Here is a 16349-nt window from a genome sequence, read left to right on the forward strand (position 1 = left end):
GTATGTGTGTGTATTTAATCGTCTTCCTCTGAAGTATCATGGATGGTCACGGCTGCAGATGAGATATTGGACTGGGATGGTCTCAGCTCTGAGGTGGCACTGAGCATTCTCTCTCTCAGGTACTTGGCTGTCTTGTTCTAACTTACATGCTTCGAGCCTAACTCAGGGGTGGGCAAACTACGGCCCGTGGGCCACATCCGGCCCGCGGGACTGTCCTGCCCGGCCCCCGAGCTCCTGACCCAGGAGGCGCACCCTTGGCCCCTCCCCCTTGCTATCCCCCCATCCCCTGCAGCCTCAGCTCGCTCACTCCGCTGCTGGCGCAATGCTCTGGGCGGCGGGGCTGCGAGCTCCTGGGGCAGCGAGCTGCGGAGCCCGGCCTGACCCATTCTCTGTGCTGCACGGTGGCGGCGGCTGCGTGGCTGTAGCGCCGCCAGCCAGCGGTGCTCCAGGCAGTGTGGTAAGGGGGCAGGGGATGGGGGGGTTGGATAGAGGGCAGAGGAGTTCGGGGTGGTGGTCAGAGGGCGGGGGTGTGGATAGGGCAGAGGTGGGCAAATTACGGACCGCGAACCACATCTGGCCTACGGGGCCATCCTGCCCAGCCCGAGCTCCCAGCTGGCCCCGGCCCCTCCCCGGCTGTCCTTCCTCCCCCGCAGCCTCAGCTTGCTGTGCTGGCAGCGCAGCATCCTGGCTGGCTCCGGGGCTGGGCGGCGTGGTGCAGGGGCAGATTTACAAGTGAACACAGGGTGCTCTGGCAAAGGCCCCCCAACAACAGGAGGACCCAGGGCCGGGCACTCTGGCAACTCAACACTGGCTGTACTGAAATCATATGCAGGCGGGCGGTGCAGATGGCGGGAGCGCAGGGAACGCAGGCGGAGGACTCAGGGGGAGCACTGGGAGGCCACGCAGCCGGTCAGAGAGAAGCGGCCCTTTGAAGGGGAAACCGCCACTTCTCTCTGGCTGTGCGGCTGCCCCTGCTCCTGTTGAGTCCTCCGCCCATGTTTGCGGGGCCACATTCCGAAAGGGGCTGGGGAAGATGGATAAGGGCTAGGGTCCTGGAAGGGGGCGGTCTGGGGCAGGGGGTCCTGGAAGGGGGTGGGGGGGGTGGATGGAGGGGGGTCGGTTGGGGACAAGGAGAAGAGGGGTTGGATGGGTTTGGAGGTTCTTAGGGGGGCAGTCAGGGGGCAGGAAGTGGGAGGGGGTGGATAAGGGGTGGGGGGCAGGCTGTTTGGGAGGGGGCACAGTCTTCCCTACCTGGCCCTCCATACTGTTTTGCAACCCCAATGTGGCCCTTGGGCCAAAAAGTTTGCCCACCCCTGGTCTAACTGATTGCTACATATGGGGTCAGGAAGGAATTTTCCCCCAGGCTAAACTGGCAGTAGTAGTGACCTTTGAGTATTTTACCTTCTTCTTCAGCATGGGGTCTGGGTCACTTGTCAGGATTATTTGGCTATATCTCAATCAATTCCCTGTCACCACAGGGCCCTCTGGCATTGCACCTTGGTCCCTCCAAATCTCTGCCTGTGGCAAGTAATAGTCTAGTCTACTGTGGGTTGTAATACTTTTGTCTAATTTTGGTTGTTGTATTTAGTGTGCGGATGCTGGATGGTGTTGGTGGCCTGTGATATACAGCAGGTCAGACTAGATGATCTGGTGTGATCCCTTCCGGCCTTAAACTCTATGACCATCACTTAGACAAATTTTACATGTAGCATTTCGGATACAATTTTCTCATTTATTTTCAAATAAATGCATTAAAATGTGACTTGACAAAAGTATACAATCTAACAATGAAAAATCTAAGGGTCATAGTAGTATGAAGCGCATTTAATAATTTACAAACTATTTTTAAAATATGCAATTTCACTACATTAATCTTACCTTTAATAACTCTGTTATGTGTTCTAGACCAAGACCATGCAAAAACACTTCTAGGTCACCAAAGGCTGCATAGGAACTATACATATTATTGCACAAGTCACAAAAAGAAAAAAAAGTGGCAAATTTATTTTTCATAAATAAAGCAGTTGTCTAAACTCTAATAGGCTAACACAAACATGCATGTGTGTCAGTAAAGTGATGTATATTTCCAGGCAAAGCACTTCACGAGACTGTAATTAAAACAGCAAATTGGTATGAATACTTTAAATTAAAAAAAATCTTTAGTAAATCATTGTAATTTTAAAAATCAAATGGCTGCAGGCAGGAAATTTAAAGTTAAGGTTACTATTTCAAAGACATCTCAAATGCTGGAAAATATGGAAATGCAGTTATGGTACACCAAACTACTTTAACTCTGCCCTCTAATCATCAGCCATCCTTTATGTCAGGTAGCTATGTCCACGACAAGCATCACAGCTTGTTTGTTTTTAGATTTATAATAAGAAAGGTAAGCACACCTACCCTGGGCTCCTGTGGCCTTTGAAATACTTTTAAAAGTACAAGAAGAAATAAACCCCAGCAGCCCTCAAAAGCCAGAAAATTAACAGCCAATCAAAAATGCATATTCCAAACAACACCATGCAAAAGGCAAAAAGATGAACCATTACTTCTCCGCTCCCTCACCAAAATCCTACATTAACAGAGGTGCCTTCCAGCATGCCCTGAAAGTCAACAGATTCAAGTTTATTTCAGACCAAATATGGAGTGAATTCAAAATCTGAAAGCGTTTCCTGGAAAACATCCATCTGAAAACCCTACTCTTATACCCAAAAGTCTCTAGTTCAGTGGTGGGCAACCTGTGGCCCATCAGGGTAATCCGATGGGGCCCGACAGACCGTTTGTTTACAGCTGCCTGCAGCTCCCAGTGGCTGTGGTTTGCCGTTCCTGGCTAACGGGAGCTGTGGAAAGTGGCGCGGGCCTGGCTGCTGCTTCCCAGAGCTCCTACCGGCCGGGAATGACGAACTGTGGCCACTGGGAGCTGCAGGCAGCCGTGCAAATGTAAACACACTGTCTGGTGGCCCACCAGCGGATTACCCAGACGGGTCGTGTGCGGCTCACAGGCCGCAGGCTGCCCACCACTGCATTAGAGACTTGATTTTAAGAGATATTGAGCACCTGCAACTGCAGCTGAAGTCAATAGGAACTCCAGTTGCTCAGTACCTCCGAAAATGAGGCTATGATTGACTTGCTTAAAAAAATCACACAGAAATTCTGTGAAAGGGATGGGAAAAAAACCCAGGCCGTCAGGAATAGATTCAGGCCCTAGCTACACTAGGTTTTTGCACTGGTGTAACTACACGGATACAAACTCTCAGTGTTGATGTGCTGCAATGGAGTGAGATGGACCTTTCACTCGTGCAATTTAGTAAATTGCTAGGGTAAATTGCACCAATGAAAGCTGTGCTTTGCACTGGTACAGCATATCTATATTAGTTTTGTACTGAAATAACCACATTGGTATAGTTCCACCAGTGCAAATTTTCCTAGTTTAGACAAGGTCTGGTACCTTAATCACAAGATTTCCTGTGTCTCCTGTGCTCATGCCTCCAAAGGGATAAATTCTCCCAAACAGCATAACTGATCTCAACAGAATGGCTTTGTAATTTGGTATATGCAAGGCCAATGAGGCAGACAACGTGGCCTTTCTTCCTAAGTGGCCCATTTTCCTTTTACCTCATGATGAGATGAGGGAAAGGATTTTCCCCTCAGTTATACTTTATTCATATATTTGATTAAGAATAAATATACACATAATATGACTAAGTAAAAATCCTCTCAATCAATGCCTTATATAGCAACTGTTTTTATTAGGAAGTTGAGTGTGGGATGTGAAAAGAATACTCAAATCCCTGGAGGGACACGTAATAAAAAATCTCCCACCTTGGCCAGGAGAAGAACAGATGCATATAAGAGCCAGAAGTCCCTGGCATGCTCTAAAATACCTTCTTTTCTAAAATATCATATTGTGTATGTGGGGGTGCTTCTGGTCAGAAGAAACCTCAATTTTTAAAGCATTTGTCATTCTCAACAAAAGTTCTTAACCTTGTCAGAAATTATCTGATGGAGAAGGCAACAATAGGGTCATATTCTCCACTGATGATACAGATAAAGTTTATTGTGTATATACTGTACCAGTGGCCTCTGTTAAAAGCTTGGAAGCATCCAAACTATGTAATGCAATATTGAGTTTGTACAGTAAGGCACCTAAATGTTAGGAAATACAAAATTTAAGATGGGTTTCAGTGTTTCATAACTGGGTTTCGGTTTCTCATTTTAAGAAATTATTACATTAGGTGTGACTGTAAAAAAAGTTCCAAAAATAGACACTGTAAATTGTTCTGCATTAATGCTAACCATGTGCACACCCCAAAAGTATTCATAATATTAAAACTAAAATGAAGTAAAACAGCATTAGTTTTTTTCCTTCTTTACCTAACTCTATGATCTCTAACTGCATCAGGGACTGCTTTCAAGAGTTTGTGGATAGCCTCTTCTTTAAACAGGTTCTGGAACTTCTCTTGAAAGGGATTTACAGTCAAAGAAAGTAAATTAAAAAGCTGGAAAAAAAGTATGAAAACCATTTAGTTAATCTTCAGTTTAGGAAAAGAGAAGTATAGTAGTGTCCTATTTAATTAAACAAACAATAATAATTCAATGCACAATGAAAATTTAAAAAGTAAAAAAGGTGGGAAAATTATTTCATGGCCTATTATCTGGGGAGAATAATTCAGGTAAGTCATCTCATTCTTCCAAAAGGCAAACAACTGTGATAGAGATGAGCCCGTGGAGCTTAAATCTCCAAGAGTGAATGCTGCTAAGCTAACCAAATTTCAATGGAATACTGAACAAGAACCATCAGTATAGAGTGAGGCAACATTGTGTACAGTGTGAAGATAAATAAAAATATTCTGATGTGAAATGTAAAAGGCTGAAAGAGGTCATATATTAACTAAAATTAACTGAATATTTATTTTTGTTTTGAAGACTTAGAAGTTCTTCACTCCCAAGTAAAATCTCTCAAGAACAAGATTGTGTATGCACTTGTAACTTATTCCTGTATCCTAGAAATGTATGGATATACTTCAGCACACACACAGATACCAGTATTATACACATTCCAAACTAAAAACAATGGATTTTGTACTTGGGTGTTCTTTATATCTAATTGATCAACGAAAAAATGACTTTTTTTTTGCCTGCTGATTCATTCTCTCATGGTAAAACCATATTCACAATCTCCACTAGATAGCTCAGTCTATTCCTCTGGCCCCAGTGACAGCAGTAAAGTTGACATTCAGGGGACATGTCATTCTAACGTCTGCCTTCAGGGACAATGATCCAAGAACTCTTCCTGAACTACCAACAAAACTATGATTTCAGAATGAAAGGGTAAAGCTAACGTTAAATCAAAAAACCTGACAAAGTCATCAGGGAAAAGCTTTCAAACACATGATTAGTAGCGCATTCCTTCAAAGGTGAGTTGCAATGTGGGAAAAAATATTCAGTCTGTGCCCATTTTCTGCTTTTTTTATGATGTACAAAGAAGGCCTGACATCCTGATCAGTGATTTCCCCACTTCAAAAATAAATTTATTTCTGTTTTTCTATGGTCACATCAGAAGGAAAGTTGCTCTTCATCAAGTTCGATGACATGATTTGCCTGGATGACTATAATCCTAATTAAGGATGAGGAAGAGACTGAAGCCTGAAGAGCCACTGCAAAAGTTTCTTAATTCTCTTAGGGAACCCATTGTATATGTCTGGTCCTCAGGAAGTCAGCATCTCCTTAAATGTCTTTGGTGAGGGTTGTTACTATTATGCCAATCTTTGTGAGCTGCACAAAGATCCTGCATGTCCTTTGTAAAACGGTAATGTTTAGACATTTCCTATCCAAGGTGTTTTTTCTTTGATGGCTCCTCACACTCAGACTGAATAGTCCTCTTTAAAGGATGGTCAGAGAAAGGCGTCCTTCAACTTGGTCAAAACATTTTTTTCAATAGTTCCTACTGAAGATCTGCTCTACTTCATATTTTTTTCTATTTCTTTGGTGGGGTGTTGAAGCCAAAGAGCAATAGAGATTCATCTCATTCTCATCTCAAATTTTGGTGGGAAAAGATAATCGTGTATTTTCCTCCCATTTCTTTGGATCAGACTGACAAGCCCATGTACTCCATCATATAATTAGACCAAATTCCACAACAAGATAATTTATTGTACCTTTATTAAATACTCTGTTCACATTCCCCTCACCTCCACACAAACACAAGCTCCTAGTGATGTAAAATTTGTCAGTGATTAGTCTCAATGGATTTTTTGCCATACTCTTCAGGCAGCCTGGCTCAAAGCCTCCTTGCCAGTGTGTGCCATGAAAAGTAGCTTGTAGCTGGTTTTCAATCACTCATCTCTCCAAACCACTAGGCCTTGGCTGCTCCACTGTTCTCCAGGCAGCCTAAGCTCCTAGTCTGCAATACTGGCTCTTTTCTCCTCTTCCTAGCTGTCATTAGATTCCAGCTCTGGCTCTTTGTCCCTCTGCTGCCTGGCTCCCGGGGAACAGGGCAGGGAAGACGTACTCTAATCCAATGAACTCCCCCTGGTGGGGAAAGCTGGAGAGAGGCTGAAAATAGTCAGATGCCTAGGTGTAGAAAAATGGTGAATTTTACTTTAATAATGCTGATTTCTATGGAGTCTTGGAAAAATGCTAAATATCACAGCTATGGAGCTTCAAATTCCACAGAGCTCTGTGATGAATAGTGTAGTTCTCAACTCTCAAGAGATATCGACCTGGCTTGGGAGGCTCGCTGTGTAGACATACCCTCTGTTGCTGCTCCTAGGGCCACAGGAGAAGATTCAACCTTTTTAGACAGACTTCTCCCTTGAGCACTAATTGTTGAAGCGGCAGATATTTACTATACTACCTAAAGCCTGCAGCTACTGCTTCATATTTAAGCAATTTAAAATGTTTTTCTATTTGAATTTCTGTAGAACTCTCCCAAATGAAATGTAGCTAAACACTATACAATGCAATCTATTTCAAAGTTATCTTGGTTGAATTTAACCAACTGTTGATCAGAAAAACTGTCACTGACTACATTTTTGATACAACATGTATTAAAATAATAACTCTAAGCAAGGAATTATGCTGGAAATTTAAGTACACATAAGCAGAGAAATTCTTAAGTTAAAGTTCCCACAGCAACATTAACTTTGCAACATAATGCATGTGTAGTAACTTTTAAAGCATCACAAACACCTACAGTTTAGCACTGAATAATATTAATAAAAATATTGGTTAAATATATGCTGTAATACATGTTTAAGGGCCTACATTAACATTGGTCTGGGAAGCTGTGCAACCAGTGAGAACATGAACGTTTCAGGAAAAACAGAATGAGACCTTAGTGGAGAACAATACCTCTGAATGTTTAGTGCTTTTTGCAATCTCTCCTGCTGTCTTTCCATCTTTGGTTTGTAGAGTTTTATCAGCTCCAAGTTCAAGCAACTTCAAGACAACATTTTTATGTCCTTGGTGGGATGCCCATGTCAGTGCCTATATATAAAACATTTTGTTTCACTTGGCAGAATAAGTTTAAAAACCAAGACAAAAAACAGAGCTTATTATCTCAGTAAAACAAAATAGGGGAATGTGTGAAAGGTAAACATGGAAGAGTAACTCCACCAGCTAATTATGATGATGCTGCACAATCTCATTTTGTTACATTAAGCTAATTATTGATTGGAAGATGACCGGACAGAATACAATTCACTAAAAATGGACAACATATAAAATATCTTGTCAAATGTTTTAAAAATTAATTCAAAGTTAAAGTGCAGATTTAAATATTTATGACAAAAGTTCTCAACACATATGCAAAGTCAGTTCTAACTCGGCCCTTTCTCACTCATTCATCTTTCACACATGGAAAGGTGTTCCCTCCTCTCTGCCACACCATTGGACTACAAGTGTATTTAATAGACTTAGGTTTGTTCTAAATTCTACAATTTTGCTTTATTTAAACATGAATAGCAAAATTACCCCCATACCCTACAGTTTGCAGATTGTTTTAAATACAGGAACATGATGGCAAACAAGGAAGCAATAAGTTGCCTGTGAAATTCTGAAATTCCATTCTGAGCAATTCTCAAAGCTTTGGGGCTACTGCGACTCCACATATAAAAGGGACTCAGAAGCTATGGCAACCAGGGGTGTGTGCAGGGATTTAAATGTGACTATTTTTGGGGGTGGTGGTGATGCTCTGTACATCAGGTAAACACCCTGCACCCCCATGTTCATCCTTATAAAATGATTGTGTGGTATCCAATGCAAAATCTGTCATGTCAGGTGTCTTCAGAAGGCTCATGATGCACTGAGCATTGTTGTTATAGTAACGTTATAGGTTGTTTCATGTATATAATAGTTATGAGGCTGAAAATGTGTTCTCGTTGCTTAAAACAAACCCAGGCAAAAACTCTCCAGGAACAGAGGGGCAATTCATACCTCATCACGGCATGTATGGAACAAACCCAGCCCAGCCTCACAGGAACAAAGGACACTGGCTTAGGCAGCAACAAAGGCTCTGCTGGACTCTCCAGTGAGTCACCAAACTTCCCTTGGTCAGTTTGGGACTACGATGAGGTAATGCTCACCTGACTCGGGGGGAGGGAAGGAAGCAAAGAGGGAAGAAAGGACATGATAAAAGGGAGATGTTTGCCATGCTCTGTCTCTCTTCCACCTCCATCTACAGACACCACCACCAAGCGACTGAAGCGCTCATCAAAGGGGAGAGCCTGGCTGAAGGGCAACCAGCCAGCCTGTGATGAGAAGCATCTAAGTTTGTAAGGGCACTGAAAGTGTTAAGATCAGCTTAGAATGTGTTTTGCTTTTATTTCATTTGACCAAATCTGACTTGTTGTGCTTTGACCTATAATAATTTAAAATCTATCTTTTGTAGTTAATACATTTGTTCGTTTATTCTACCTGAAACAGTGCGTTTGGTCTGAAGCATGTCAGAGACTCCCCTTGGGATAACAAGCCTGATACATATCAATTTCTTTGTTAAATTGACAAACTCATATAAGCTTGCAGTGTCCAGCGGGCATAACTGGACACTGCAAGGGTTGTGTCTGGGACCGGAGATATACGCTAGTGTCATTTGGTTGCACAATCCAAGCTGCGGCTGGCCAAAAGTGCTCACTCGTAGCTGGGAGCAGCTTACATGCTAGAGGCTGTGCATGAACAGCCCGGGAGTGGGGGTTCTCACAGCAGAGCAGGGTAAAGCTGGCTCCCAGAGTCGAAGACTGGAGTTACCTAACAGATGACCGTTCCAGATAACACCAGGGAACATCACAGGAGGCACTTTAAACATCAGCACCCCATCCAGTGTCCCCAGGCTCCGCTTCCTCCCTCCCCAACTCTCCAGGCTCCCCACCCATCCCCAGAGTACCTATCCCATTTCCACTGCCTCTGCCCACCTTTGTCCCGAGCTCCCTTCTGTGGCATCCCAGGTGGGCACCAAACACTTACTGGAGGCTGCGGGCAAGGAAGGGATGGGTATCAGCCGGCTTCCCCGCGCAGCCTCTGGCAAAGCTGGGCTGCCAGCTCTGCTTTCCTGCTCCGGGCATCATCTAGTGGGGCTCAGTGGGAGCACTAGCTGCAGTGCCTTTCTCAGGCATGTCCCTTCAGCTGCACTCAGCCCAACTCCCACCCTGGCAGAAAGAGGGGAGGATGGGCTCAGGGGAGGGAATCCCAGGGAGGAGGGCAGGGCAGAAGCTGGGGGTGGTGGCGGAGAGATTACTGGGGGAAGGTGTATCCCTGCTTCCCCCCCCCCCCCCCCCGGCTTATGCCCCTGATGGCAACAGATGATAGACAGGTGAGAGATAAGTTTAGATAAGGAAAGAAAAAATATAAAAGTCAAGCGGCTACTGCAAGTGCCATGTTAAGGAACAATCTCTTCTGATTCAGAAAAAGCTGTTGAGTGGTGCCAGATGGAGTCAGTTCCAGAAAAATTTGGCAAGGTGGAGCACTAGAGTGAAGGGTATTTCTGAGGAACAAGTAGTAAATGTGAAAAGTAAACACCCAATTCAGTATCACATACAGTAGATACAAGTAGCTTGCTTACTGTATAACCATTTTCATCCTGGGCATTTATTTGTGATCCATAAGCAACAAGTAGAGCAACAACCTGACAGCGTCCTTCTCGAGCTGCATACATTAGCGGAGTCATTTGTTTCCTTGGAAAAAAGAGGAATTTTTGTTAAAACACTAAACATTAACTAAGGTATCAGCTATATGGTGTTGACTCAAAGATTCAGCAGAACACTCAACCATGAGCTTAAACTTTAAATGCAATCTTAAATCCTATTAGAGTCAATTGGCCTTAAGCAGATACTTAACGTTAAGCACATATTGAAATGATGTAAAGAATTGGGCCTATATTCCCAATGTGCAGTATTAACACCTATCCTGTCAAGCGTCTATTGTACTGCAATCAGAAGTACAAATAGCAGTAAGTAGAAAATCAGTATTATATTCCTAGACAAAAAGATACTCAAGATTGCTAGTATGTATCAGCAATTTAGAGTATAATACAGTAACTCCTCGCTTAATGTTGTAGTTATGTTCCTGAAAAATGCTACTTTAAGTGAAACGATGTTAAGCAAATCCAATTTCCCCATAAGAATTAATGTAAATGGGGTTGGGGGGTTGGTTCCAGGGAATTTTTTTTTTGCCAGACCAAAGACTATTTTTATATATATATATATATATGTATGTATGTATACACACACACACACAACATATATATATATATACATACATATACACACACACACACACAACATATATATATACACACACACACAGAGTATAAGTTTTAAACAACAATTTTATACTGTACACAGCAATGATGATTGTGAAGCTTGGCTGAGGTGGTGAAGTCAGAGGGTGGAAGAGAGTGGGATATTTCCCAGGGAATGCCTTACTGCTAAATGATTAACTAGCACTCGGTTGAGCCCTCAAGGGTTAACACATTGTTGTTAATGTAGCTTCACACTCTACAGGACAGCAGGAATGGAGGGAGGGGAGACAGCATGGCAGAGACACACAGAGGCGTGTGTGTGTGTGTGTGTGTGTGTGTGTGTGTGTGTGTGTGTGTGTGTGTGTGTGTGTGTGTGTGAGAGAGAGAGAGAGAGAGATGCATCGCCCCTTTAAGCATGCTGATCCCACTCTAAGTACACTGCCTTTTTAAGTAGATCAGGAAGTTGAGACCGCAGCTGCTGCCAGCAAGCTCCCTCTGTTCTGAGTCCTGTCGTGTCCTGTCCCCCTCTCTAGCTCTGTGGAGATGAGATGCAGGAGCAGGGTCAGGAGTAGGGGGAGGGGGACACCTTGATATTAGCCCCTCTCTTTTCCGCCTCCTGCACAGCGAGCAGGAGGCTCGCAGGAGCAGCACATGGCAGTGGAGGGAGGGACAGCTGAACTGCCCAGCAACTGATAGTCTGCTGGGCAGATGCCACACAGGAAACTTAGGGGAGCTGATAGGGGGCTGCCGGTCCACCCTGGTTCCAACCCCTCACCAGCTAGCTCCAACAGGCTGCTCTTCCTCCAAGCAGTGGACAAAGCAGGCGGCTGCCAAACAATGTTATAAGGGAGCATTGCACAACTTTAAACGAGCATGTTCTCTAATTGATGAGCAACATAACAACGTTAACCTGGACGACTTTAAGTGAGGAGTTACTGTACATTATAGAGATGTTGTAATTATCCCAAAAGCAATTCTTATAAACCAAGGAAATTCAGAATTAAGGCTAAACTTATAGGAAATACAAACATGCAAAATAATGGAATGCAGTTAGAACACCCAAACAACCTTAACTCTTCCCTTTAGTAACACCATGCAATAACCTTGTGATTAAAGCATTATAGTGTTTGTGACAGATTAGATGAAAATCTGTTGTTAAAAAAAAAAAGCATGTCACTACAGGGCAGATGGTAGCTTCGCCATGTGGTCTGGAGTCAAAGTGCAACACTGAGAAGTAGGTAAATAGGTGCAGTTGCAGGCTGTGGCCTCATTTCTATTAAAAACAATAGGAGATGGTAGCCATTTTGAAAAAAAACAAACAAGTCTTCAAGTAATTCTCTGAAAGAGAATTTTTCAGTTATGAAGAAAAACTATAAAAATCTGACAATTAATCCACAAAGTAATTCTTCAAAGTAGCCTATGCAAAATATTTCAGTGAGATTTAACTACATGGAAAGTTTGAAAAGTTAGCATTATTCCAATAATTAAGATAAATAAAAATTTTTTTTATTAAGACAAAAACAAAAATAATGGTGATGTTACACTCCATATTCTTTATGGAAATATGCTTATAATATGGATATGACATAACTAAGATATATTTTATGAAAGATGAGTCGTGAGATATTGAAAAGGTCATGATTTACTGAATGTGATTATCCAATTTGTATGCATGAATCATTTCTGTATCTAAGGTTAGGAATATGGACTATGTAACAATTAAAACTGGGTGTGTATTTGGAAGTCACCCACCAGACAACAGGCCATCAGATTTGATGGGCCTTTAGGAAGAAATAACAAAACTGTGAAGATACTAATCTCTCTCCTTCCTGGGAGGAGTCCTGGGATGTAGCTGTGACACTATTAAGTCAGGTAATCTACTGAAAAACATCATCTTGGACTTCTTGTAACTTTCCACTAAAAGGAGAGGGGGGTCAAGTTTGGGAAACAAAAGATTCCCGCCTTACGTAAATCTTATTTAAGGGAGGGGAGGAGGGCAACCGGGTCTCTCCTCCATTGCCTACCCAAGAAGAGAGACTGCTGACAGTACCTAAAGGGACAAAGAAACCAACCTGAAGGGAAAGGCAGGGCTGAGTCCAGACTGAGACAGGGGTCCAGTCTAAGAAAATTACTGGAACTCTGAGCTACAGAAACCCTGCATCCTGCCTAAATTCAACATTTAGGGTAAGAAATTACATTTTGGAACCTGTTTCTTTAGTAAATCAAGCTTAGTTTGTGTGGTTTGTTTTATTTGCCCAGTATCTGCTTTGTTCAGTTTGCTGTTTGGGGGTTACTTGTTGTGTGCTGAGCTTGTGTTTGTCAGTCTGTTTGTTTGTTTGTTTGTTTGAGGGACCGTGTGCTCTGGCTGGCAGTTGGAGGCAGGTCTGAAAGCTCGAAGCCTCTGGTAATTGCCCTGCCCACTGATTAAGGCTCAGCCATTCACTCAGGCCAGGGCACAAGCGACCAGGGCTGCTAACAGGGAGTTTCGCAAGGGAGTTTAGAAGGGGAGTGGGAAGGGAGCGGGAGTCCCTCGCCGGCCGTAACCCCTTCCCTGTGGCCCCCCCCTAAAATCCTAAAACCTATAAACCAAACCACATTCAAAACCTCTTTCTTTAAACCACCCTTTCACTAACTAGGAGACAATGCAGGCAGAAGCCCAGCAGCAGGGTGGAGGCTATCCAGTTTATTGCACTGAGTGTAGCATGTATGATTACCTGCCCTGTGGGCGGGTGGCGTATGTGTGCAGTCGGTGCAAGGAGCTCCTGGCCCTCAGAGACCATGTACGGACTTTGGAGGCCAGGGTGGCGGAACTGGAGGAGCTGAGAGAGGCAGAGAGGTATGTTGATGAGGCTTTCCGGGACACTGTAGAATTGTCCCACCTCCGCTCAGACAGCTCCTGTGCTGTTGAGGAGAATAAAAGGCCCAGGGAAGCAGAGCAGTCAATGGGAGCAGAGGGAAACCTTCCCATAGTTGGGACCCTCCTTCCAGATGGTGCTGGGGTTGCCTCTCGCACTGAGGTTGCCTCTCCGGGGGAGGGAACTCCAGTTTCTAGGAAAAGACAGGTGTTAGTAATGGGAGATTCGACTATTAGAAATGTAGATAGCTGGGTCTGTGATGACCGGGAGAACCGTATGGTGACTTGCCTGCCTGGTGCGAAGGTTGCGGATCTCTCGAGGCATCTAGATAGACTTATGTGTAGTGCTGGGGAGGAGCCGGTGGTCTTGGTACATGTAGGTACCAATGACATAGGGAAGGGTAGGAGAGATGTCCTGGAAGCCAAATTTAGGCTGCTAGGGAAGAGACTGAAATCCAGGACCTCTATAGTGGCATTTTCAGAAATGCTCCCAGTTCCACGCACAGGGCCAGGTAGGCAGGCAGACCTTCAGAGTCTCAATGCGTGGATGAGACGATGGTGTAGAGAGGAGGGGTTCACGTTCATTAGGAACTGGGGAAACTTCTGGGATGGGGGGAGCCTATACAGGAGAGATGGGCTCCACCTAAACCAAAGTGGAACCAGACTGCTGGCACTAAACATTAAAAAGGTTGTAGAGCAGTTTTTAAACTAGGAGATGGGGGAAAGCCGACTGCTGCAGAGGAGCGTGTGGATCGGACACAGACTTCTCTTAGGGGAGAGTCTGATGATAGAGAATCTCCAGGTTATAGTCAGGAGCAGAGGACTGAAAAGTATAATGTAAGGGCCGGATCAGATGATAAACAGTCACATAAAAAAGAATCTGGCACATCAGAAAAAGGCAGGCTAATAAACAGGGACAAGTTTTTAAAGTGCTTGTACACAAATGCCAGAAGTCTAAATAATAAGATGGGTGAACTAGAGTGCCTTGTGATAAAGGAGGATATAGATATAATAGGCATCACAGAAACCTGGTGGACTGAGAGCAACCAATGGGACACAATTATTCCGGGGTACAAAATATATCGGAAGGACAGAACAGGTCGTGCAGGGGGAGGAGTGGCACTATATGTGAAAGAAAGTGTAGATTCAAATGAAGTAAAAATCGTAAGCGAATCCACATGTTCCATAGAGTCTCTATGGATAGAAATTTCATGCTCTAGTAAAAATATAACATTAGGGATCTATTATCGACCACCTGACCAGGACAGTAATAGTGATGATGAAATGCTAATGGAAATTAGAGAGGCTATCAAAATTAAGAACCCAATAATAGTGGGGGATTTCAATTAGCCCCATATTGACTGGGAACATTTCACTTCAGGACAAAATGCAGAGATAAAATTTCTCGATACTTTAAATGACTGCTTCATGGAGCAGCTGGTACGGGAACCCACAAGGGGAGAGGCAACTCTAGATTTAATCCTGAGTGGAGTGCAGGAGCTGGTCCAAGAGGTAACTATAGCAGGACTGCTTGGAAATAGTGACCATAATACAATAGCATTCAACATCCCTGTGGTGGGAAGAACACAACTGCCCAACACTGTGGCATTTAATTTCAAAAGGGGGAACTATACAAAAATGAGGGGGTTAGTTAGACAAAAGTTAAAAGGTACAGTGACTAAAGTGAAATCCCTGCAAGTTGCATGGGCCCTTTTTAAAGACACCATAATAGAGGCCCAACTTCAATGTATACCCCAAATTAAGAAAATCAGTAAAAGAACTAAAAAAGAGCCACCGTGGCTTAACAACCATGTAAAAGAAGCAGTGAGAGATAAAAAGACTTCCTTTAAAAAGTGGAAGTCAAATCCTAGTGAGGCAAATAGAAAGGAGCACAAACACTGCCAACTTAAGTGCAAGAGTGTAATAAGAAAAGCCAAAGAGGAGTTTGAAGAACGGCTAGCCAAAAACTCCAAAGGTAATAACAAAATGTTTTTTAAGTACATCAGAAGCAGGAAGCCTGCTAAACAACCAGTGGGGCCCCTTGATGATCAAAATACAAAAGGAGCGCTTAAAGACGATAAAGTCATTGCGGAGAAACTAAATGGATTCTTTGCTTCAGTCTTCACGGCTGAGGATGTTAGGGAGATTCCCAAACCTGAGCTGGCTTTTGTAGGTGACAAATCTGAGGAACTGTCACAGATTGAAGTGTCACTAGAGGAGGTTTTGGAATTAATTGATAAACTCAACATTAACAAGTCACCGGGACCAGATGGCATTCACCCAAGAGTTCTGAAAGAACTCAAATGTGAAGTTGCGGAACTATTAACTAAGGTTTGTAACCTGTCCTTTAAATCAGCTTCGGTACCCAATGACTGGAAGTTAGCTAATGTAACGCCAATATTTAAAAAGGGCTCTAGGGGTGATCCCGGCAATTACAGACCGGTAAGTCTAACGTAGAGTTAGACCGGGCCTCTATTTGCAGTACCGGGCAAATTAGTTGAAACAATAGTAAAGAATAAAATTGTCAGACACATAGATAAACATAAACTCTTGAGCAATAGTCAACATGGTTTCTGTAAAGGGAAATTGTATCTTACTAATCTATTAGAATTCTTTGAAGGGGTCAACAAACATGTGGACAAGGGAGATCCGGTGGACATAGTGTACTTGGATTTCCAGAAAGCCTTTGACAAGGTCCCTCACCAAAGGCTCTTACGTAAATTAAGCTGTCATGGGATAAAAGGGAAGGTCCTTTCATGGACT

General features: G+C 43.5%; 1 protein-coding gene across 2 annotated transcripts in view; it reads right to left on the bottom strand.

Annotated features, from left to right (window-relative positions):
- Window positions 1-16349, bottom strand: part of ASZ1 (ankyrin repeat, SAM and basic leucine zipper domain containing 1) — a 104528-nt gene that overhangs the window by 17106 nt on the left and 71073 nt on the right. For both annotated transcript variants that reach the window (XM_039508761.1, XM_039508849.1), the window contains exons 5-8: window positions 10055-10166; window positions 7351-7485; window positions 4372-4496; window positions 1879-1954 (exon numbers count right to left, since the gene is read on the bottom strand). In XM_039508761.1, coding sequence (XP_039364695.1) covers window positions 1879-1954; window positions 4372-4496; window positions 7351-7485; window positions 10055-10166 — 448 coding nt within the window. The remainder of the gene's footprint in view (window positions 1-1878; window positions 1955-4371; window positions 4497-7350; window positions 7486-10054; window positions 10167-16349) is intronic.

This window comes from Mauremys reevesii, linkage group 1 (genome assembly GCF_016161935.1).
Source record: "Mauremys reevesii isolate NIE-2019 linkage group 1, ASM1616193v1, whole genome shotgun sequence".
Taxonomy (NCBI): Eukaryota; Metazoa; Chordata; order Testudines; family Geoemydidae; genus Mauremys; species Mauremys reevesii.